At 42.4% G+C, this 8,652-nt stretch overlaps 1 protein-coding gene and 1 long non-coding RNA gene across 2 annotated transcripts; one reads left to right on the top strand and one right to left on the bottom strand.

Annotated features, from left to right (window-relative positions):
• Positions 1-2,159: 2,159 nt before the first annotated feature.
• LOC120681369 (annexin-like protein RJ4) lies at positions 2,160-6,022 on the bottom strand. The gene is made up of 6 exons (XM_039962866.1): positions 3,779-6,022; positions 3,468-3,613; positions 3,128-3,346; positions 2,831-3,043; positions 2,643-2,735; positions 2,160-2,544 (listed from the first exon to the last, which is right to left on the bottom strand). Exons 1-6 carry the CDS (start codon positions 3,852-3,854, stop codon positions 2,347-2,349), a joined length of 945 nt encoding a protein of 314 aa, XP_039818800.1. The 5' UTR covers positions 3,855-6,022; the 3' UTR covers positions 2,160-2,346.
• Positions 3,040-3,521, top strand: LOC120681371. Its single transcript, XR_005677847.1, has 2 exons — positions 3,040-3,193; positions 3,289-3,521. It is a non-coding gene; the product is annotated as an uncharacterized LOC120681371 (long non-coding RNA).
• Positions 6,023-8,652: the final 2,630 nt, after the last annotated feature.

The raw sequence follows: 8,652 nt of genomic DNA on the forward strand, positions 1-8,652 counted from the left end.
GGACGGGTCTGCACAGACCGGTCTGACCGGTCTGGCGATCGGTCTGACCGGTCATTCTGAGAGCTCTAGAAAAATTCCAGAAACACCAAAAAGAAAAGGCCGAGTTTCAAGGAACTCTTGGCCAAGTATGAGGAGAAAGGAGCTACTCAGAAACAGAAGAAGCGACCTGATCAAGCTAAAGATATAAATCCATCATCGGAGCATCATGAGCAATCGACTTCTCATTTGCAACAAGGTAATAATGCTTTTGCGCCATATTCATTTGGTGGGCCGGTTGCTCCATGGTTTTGGTCGTATCCTTACTATTACACACCTTTGGATTATAGTAGAATGTATATGCATCCATACTTTATTCAATATTCTTCTACATATCCAAGTTATGGTGTCTCTCAAAGACCGATTGTTGCTAGCGATAATCTGGTCAAAAACAAATCTAATTGCAGCCAAGATGGTGAGAAAGATATGAAGCAAGATAATAAGTATTTATAGTCGAGGTGGTGTCCCTCAGGCTTGTCTCACACCCAAAAGAGAAGGCTACAGCGGATGCACAAGAAGGAGTCCATAGAACAGCAAGCAGAGGTTGTACCAGCAAAGTCGGCGACTATGAAGCAGGTATGGAGGCCTAAGCAAGTTGTTTCGTCATCAGCTTGAAGAAGAAGCATGATACGACCGATAGAATTTATCGCCCTTAGAATAAAATATGGCCGATGCATGTTTATCATCGTCCTTAGACAATTTTGGTCCTGAGGCTTATTTTTTTGGCATGCTAGCATCACAAAAAAACAGGGGGCATATGTTGACGACCAAAATTGGCAAAAGTTAGGCTAGACCGGTCTGACCGGTACCCGTAAGTGGTCTGGCAGGTCGGTCCTATTTCGGATCGGGAAAAACGCCGATCGGTCTGACCGGTGGGTCTAACCGATCTGACCGGTTCACCCAGAGTCTGAGTACAATATGGACTTTTTGTAGATTTAGATCTGTAAAAAGATTCCTTGCGGGATAAGTCCACCCCACCCTATAAATATAAAGGGTCACTGCCGATTGAGGATATCCAATCGATCAAACACAAAAACTTTTATCTCTTTATTTTCTCTTGCCCTAACTTTTCCAATCTATTACTTGTTGTTCCTCCTTCGTCTCTACGTTGATTGAGGGCATTCTAGGTGGCCTGCCGACCCTAGAACAACCCTGCGTGCGCCTGCCCCGACGGGTCTTCCCGGGCTAACGTTCATAGGCTTCGTCACCGATCTCGCCAGCGGCAACCGGTCTGACCGGTCAGAACAGCGGCGCTGCAATGCGCGTCTCTATTCGCCTCACGATCTAGTGCGTCCGTGTATTGGCTCTGATTTGTGTCAACAATACGATGGTTTGTACTTCTAGTTAAGAGAGAGTGTAGATTTCTATTGCTATATGTTGTTACAAATATTTTGAAAGTGTATATATGTAGAGAATTTTTTTCACTTATAGGCTCATAGGTATGTATAAGACCATAGCTGGATGAAAAACTCGTAACTCGTTAGCTCACTCGACTTGGCTTGCTAGTGCCTTGCTTGTATTTTCTTTCAAATCGTAAGTACTTCAATAAAGACCAAAAGATAGATTGCTGCACAGGCAATTATTATTCAATTTCATCTCTTTTTTAACTTGTTTACTGACTTGGGCAATTCTAGTTAGTTGATAAATGAAAGATATTTACAAAATATGGAATAAAACAACAATAACATCTTATCATCCAATTTATGCAACATTTTGGTGCAAATTTGAAGATTTGTTTTTTTGTTTCAGATGGCAGATGCATATATTGCTAGACATGCTAATGCGCTATGCATTTTATTCTTCGCAAGGTTCTTAAAGCCTTTAAATGCAAGAAAAGAAATGCGGACATTTTGGCCTTATTTAGGAAGCCAAATTTGTGAAAACAAATGAAATATCTGTTCAGGTGACAATATATATACGCGTTGGCATGTAGTTTGTACCATTACACTGAAATATCTTTTCAGGTGACAACAAAAACCTTCTGGTGGTTCCATTTGGATTAAATAATTGATGAAAAAAGTTTGTTGGGTTTGCTATTGTCAGAAGTTCTCCTTTATTTTATAAGGGACCTCATTAAATTTAAGTTTTTACATCGAATTGAGACAAAGTCCTTGGACCATTGCAAACTTTGTTGTGTAACCCTTTGAAATAAAAGATTGAAACTTATCAGAATCCTACGAAATGGCTCAATTCATATGAGTTTTGCCACTTGGGTGGAGGAGAGTAGCCTTATTCTTTATTTAGTTCATACATATATCAACACGGCAATATTATCTCTATCCTGTATTATTAATTGTGTGCTATCCTTGTTTAGCTTCCAAGGAGAGCCATGAGGAAGCTCCTGTAGTCACCCGAGGTTTCCTTGGCAATGACTTGCTCTAAGGTAACCGAGGTCCTCTTCTGGAACGCGCTGCTGATGCCCTTCAAGTCTTTCTCGGCGTGCATTACGACCACACGGGTTAGGGTATCCTCATCAGTCCCTGCTTCACGTGTAGCGTTCCTCAGAACCTGCTTGCAGATGGCAACGGGACGTACGGTATACCCACCAGATCAGTTCAAGAGTAACTGTTTATTTGGTTTTTGTTTCGTTATCGTTGACACCTCACCTTGGCAAAATATTTGTTTGCATCTGCAATGCACCTCACTGTGGTTCGCAGAGCGCGCAAGTAGCATGTCGGATCGGTTGCATGTAGTAGTGCCTGGCGATACCAACGAAATGGTTTGATCACCAGATCGATTTCATACAAAGCATGAGATCTTTAAATTTAAAGACGAGGTATTTTTGTGGCCGGACCTTGGTGATGCTGCTGTTGTGCTCATCTTTAAAGCAGCTGAATGTGGCTTTGAGCTGTGCTTTGCTCCTAGTACCCACGATCCTGATGAGCTCCTCATTATCAATTGCGCCATTTCGCAAAACCTCATGAACAATCTTCGCCTCTGATTTTGCTAACCCCATGTTTACATCTTTGCCATCGTACCTGTAGGTGCTCACTAGGGCAAGCAAAAGCTGAAGGAGACGAGGAAAGATTAGCCTGTAAATCTAAACCAGGATGACGAGCATGAGAAAATAATGAACAACAGCTCTACATACACTGCGAAGATTTCCCGTGGAGCAAGCAGCGACATCTTCTTCCAGGGAGCACTTGTACAGAACATGGTAGGCCTTCTTCACTGCTATAAACTCCTCAGAAGAGATAGCGCAAGCGATCTCGATGATGACTGGGTACTCCTCCTGGATGCATTTCATCGCAGCGTTCGCCGTCACAGCCTGCCTCTCATCAGGGTCCAGTATCCACTGGCACATTGCTCTCTGGACAGTAACCAATAGCACTACTTGTCAGATGAACTGACAAATGCTCATCAGGAAAAATATGCAAACTAATCTGAACAAAAGCTCATCAATAAAACTGCAATCGTGTAATTTGTGGCACCTCAAAATCTCCAGAGAGCTCTGACTGCAGGCGTTGCAGTAGGCTTTCGTTGTACATCTGTTCATAGGTCAAAATAATCTGTTTCCTCTGAGTCGCGTCACGCCGAGCTAAGATGGCTATAACTGCCTGTTCGTCCGTGCCCCATCCTGGACCACAAAATAGGTGGCAAAGGTCATCATTGACTCATTGGTAATGTTCCTTAAAGATGTTCGAAACATTCTAGACAGTGATTTTTGTTTCGACGCTTTTTTGCATAAATGAAATCTGAAGCTAATATTTGAACAGCTCACAATAGAGTCAGGAACAATAACCTTGGAAAGCCTTCAAGAGAGCCGCGGCATCTTCAGCGGGAGAAGGGACAACTTGACAAACAGTATTTGTTGCCATCTTTCACGTTGTTCCGTGTTCCCTCTCCTTCTCTCCAGATTGGTTTTGTCAAGCACCGCAATTCCCCGCCGTGGTATTTATAGAGATCATGTCTGCATCTAACCATGTGCTAGTGGGCATTGAATTAAAACGTTAGAGAAACTGCATAGTAATCTAGCGTTACTCCCTTTACTCAGCAAGTTTTAACTACGTGAGTTTCCAAAATTAATGCGGCATCAAAGAAATAACTCCTCAGATGGGGGCATCTTTCGACAACAAAAATTTGTCACACGCTTTCTTAACAAAACAATATTTGTGGCACGATATTGTACTATTTGACATCTCTCAGTCACCTGTAATCCTGTGCTTGTATCCATTTATTTCATTTTAGTTTGGTTTAGTCAATGCATGGCCTCTCTTAATAGTTTAATATGAGTGCGCCCTACACTAAACATGCTACGTGTAGTATCCTCAATGGCGAGCACCATGGGCAAGACATGCTATTGAGTGACTTGAGCACTCTGGTTTCATCGCTCCGTATTTATATGAAATGTTGTAGTTTGCTACAGGTCGACAGACGTCGTTAGACTGCAGTAGTAATCAATAGCGTAGACGTGGTGTCTAGACTAGGGGTTATCCTTCATTTGCCTTAGGTCAATCTCAGTGCGAGTGTCATGACCATTAAATTTGCTGAGATGGCACAAGAGAGAGAATGTTGAGTGTCATGTGATGTGAGAGAAGTATCATCACCATGAAACTCCTCAAGCGTTCTAAGATCGTCAACTCAGAACTCTAGCCAACGGACGATCAATCGAAGGATGCATCAAGCTCAAAGAATCTGCTTTTGATCCAACCAAAATACAGTAGAACCCGGAAACCTCGAACCCATGACGTGATCGGACGGGTGACATGTTCTCTGGGATCGATTGAGTTGACTCTACACTCATCAGCTGCATCAACATGGCTGAGAATACTCTCCAGCACAGGAGCCCCAAGAAACAAGACAAGACGGGAAAATCTTGTGGGAAACCCGAGAAGGCAAACCCCCGGCTTGAACGGATGGGACCGCCTCTCTCAGGGACCCCCTAGGCTCCCTCGCCAAAACCCGTTCACAAGTGGACTCCCAAACCCAGTGATTTCTCTGATCCTCTGTTTGATCAAGATTTCGATGAGTTCATGGAAAGCCTTAACAACCTTGAACCATATGATGGTCTCGAGGACTGGTCAGATGATGTCGACCTATTCATGGAGACAATATGCCATCCACATCACATGGCTGACGCCCTCTGGCAGGAAGCTAAGCTTAAAAAGCAGGAAGAAACATCCGAACCCCCTGAAGCATCCAGCAAGTCGATCTTCAACAAGCCCTAGACCAAAGAGCCAGACGGATTAACTCCAATCCAATCTTGGCAGCACTGGATGAACAAGAATGCTCTCTGGGTAGAGATGGGAATTCCACTCCTCGCTCACCCAAAACACACTTATTCTAAAATCGGTGGATTAACTGATTCCGAATCTGAGTACTCCTACGACTCGGAGGATGAACTGGATAGTTTAATCCAGCACAGCAAAGAAGCCGAAGCCAACTCGGCTAAGAACTCCAAAATCGATTAGGACTCTGTCCCAAACCTGATCATATATGCAACCCGGAAGGACGGACAGTGTGTCTGGAAAGTCAGGGCTCAATAATCGATTTGCTGGGATCTCTGATCCTCAGATCGACGAGCTCCCATTCCAAAATGGCACTCCGTTAGACCTTCCAAAAATCAAAGAAAAACAAGACGTCAAAGACCTCTGCTGTAAAATCCTCTTCTTGCATTGCAAGGAGGAAGATTACAGTACATGCCTCGCAAGTCCTCTTCTTGCATCTTGAAAAGAAATTTCTCCTTCTCCCTGAATACGTTGTAATAAGGTTTAGTCTGTTTACCGGAGATGCCATTTCTTGAGAACTTCCATTCTGGAAATCCCAAGAGTATGACACAACCCATCTACCGAGAACCTTGAAAGTCCTCCCACCTGTGTATTTGCAGGGGCATGCAGAATGGACAAGTTGGGAGTTGCACGGAGGCGGATTTAGGCAATGCAGACTATCCTTATTACTCGCAAGTACTCTTCTAGCACCACTCACCGGAAAGTATCTACTTCTATTAGGAGGGCGAGAGCTTTCTAACTGGTAACAACAGTTTAGAGCCATGGCTTCCATGGTTGAATGTTCTTCGACGGAGCTCTCGCTCATCTTTTATAGATGCATATGGATCACTGGAATTCAACCCGTGACACTACAAACACGGTAGTCACGAGTGCAACAGGGCAGATTCCCACCACAGTGAACAGTGAACAGACACGTGAATGAACTGGAAAGTGATACACATCCCCTATTTTATTTCTGAAAACACTTCGGGTACAAATCAGTGTGGGGTATCTATTTATACCATTTTTCTTGGTTACTTCCCGAAAAAGTGGTCTTTTAGATATTGGATCTGATTTTACTTATATTATAAAATAAAATTACATGCCACGTCTTAGATCTTTAATTCTAAATCTTGGCTTGGGGGCTCCCCACGAGTTCAGGGATTTAGATTTAAGACTCGGGGGCTACGGGATATGTTGCATCAAAGATTTATTTTTCAATTTTTTTTGGAAAATAAAGAAGAAAAAGACTGAAGTGACCCTCAGCCTGATTTTACGATTCAACCTAAGACTCCAGGGCTACTCCAGATGGAGCGCGAGTCCTCGTGCACCATATATAAAAAAATTTCGAGGGCTTGAGCACCTCACAGCCTCGGAGCAACCAGGAATATTTGGAAGACTACTCAACATATTCAATGGAGGACCCAGAAGTACTCGACAGATGATCAGATTGCTAGAAGTACTCGAAGATGTCTCCGCAAGTACTCGATGCCTATAGGACTTGGCTACGAAGAGCTCGGGGGCTTATCAAACTCTGGGCACCGGGACTGGTTATAGACATAGAATGTTCTAAAATAAGGAATAGTTCATGGATGTACCTTACTTCTATTATAACTACCCAAATAGGCGTAGAACTAGTTGTAGTACATGAAAACTACCCGATCTAGTCGGACTAGGATTCCAGCAGTACTCGGCTAGGGCTTTCCATGTAACCCTGTCCCTCCAGAGTATATAAGGGCGGGCAGGGACCCCCTCAAAATAGAGACAACCTCATACAACATCTAAGGAATACAAGCAACCACACAGGATGTAGGGTATTACGCACCTCGCGGTCCGAACCTATCTAAATCTTTGTGTTCCTTGCACCATCGGGTTCCAGAGCTAGTCGATCCCTTTCCTAAAATCCTACTGCTAAGGATATCCCTGAGTAGGCTTGGCGGCTAAATACCGACAGAACCAAAGGACAGGAATTGATCCTTAACCTGCATAAGACCTAACCAAAACTGAGTCCCTAGGTTTTTTAGTTAACTGTGTGATGGCCTTGTTATATAAGTATTTTGTCTTAGGTAAGTCTTGCCATAGGCCATCCTCACTAAACAACTTGAGAAGCCATTTGCTTAAAGACAATTATTTTGAATCTCCAAATCCAAAATACCGAACCCTCCTTGTAGGTCTATTGAGAATACTCCATCTAGCTAATCTGTACTTTTTTTTATGCTTGTCACATTGCCAAAAAAACTGGATCTATAGTAATCTAACTTCTTAAGAACACCATTAGGAGCTTTGAATAAAGAAAACATACACATAGGTAGGCTAGAGAGGATAGAATCAATAAACACTAGCCTACCTCCCACTGACAGAAGTTTTCCTTCCAACTAGCAAGTTTCTTTTGAAACCTTTCCTCAACCAAAAACCAATCCTTATTCGAGATCTTACAGCGATGCATAGGAATCCCCAAATATCTAAAAGGTAGTGTCACCTCTTTACAACTGAAATCTCAGCATTCTCTTGTACAAAAGATTGTGCCTCACTATATAGGAACAATTCGCTTTTGTGGAAATTGATTTTGAGGCCCGATAACTGTTCAAAGCACATAGTACTAACTTCAAATTCTTTGTCTCCTCTAAATCATCTTCCATAAAAAGAATTTTGTCATCCGCAAATTGAAGGATCGAAAGATCCCCATTGACTAAGTGAGGTACAACTCCATGGAAATTGTCCTTTTTCTTTTTCCCTAGCAATAAGAATTGCAAGCATATTTGCTACTAAGTTAAAAAGGAATGGCAAAAGAGGATCTCCTTGTCGTAACCCTTTCTTAGCTAATGGACAATTTCATCGTTAACAACACTACCTTTGATGACAATATTTTCATTCCATTGACGCCAAATAGGGGAGAAACCTTTCATTCTAATCGTTTGTTGTAGGAATGACCAATTTATCTTGTCATATGCCTTCTGGAAGTATAGCTTTAGCACAACTCCATTAAGCTTTTTCTTATGCATTTCGTGTAATGTCTCATGTAAAATAACCACCTCTTCCAATATGTTCCTCCCTGACATGAACGCTATTTAAGAAGTAAGATGCTGGGTTTATTGCCAATTTTGTTCCTTACTCGATCCAGTGTGAGCGAATCCTTCAAGAATACATATTACTAATTATTTGAACTTCTATTTACATGGTACATTAGCTGGAAATGATGAGAAAGTTCAATCAACATGTATTGTATGCATGTATATTAGCCGTATCATTCCACACCTGATCTTGACAACCTTGTTCCTCAGGTCTGATACAAGTTTCAGGATAAACAAGGATCCACTTTGTTTAAACTTACTTCTTATGGTTAGCAAACTGTTGACGCAAATCTCGGTCAACACATGAACACACTAGATCGTGCGGCGCGAGAAAGAGC

This window comes from Panicum virgatum, chromosome 7N, assembly GCF_016808335.1.
Source record: "Panicum virgatum strain AP13 chromosome 7N, P.virgatum_v5, whole genome shotgun sequence".
Taxonomy (NCBI): domain Eukaryota; kingdom Viridiplantae; phylum Streptophyta; class Magnoliopsida; order Poales; family Poaceae; genus Panicum; species Panicum virgatum.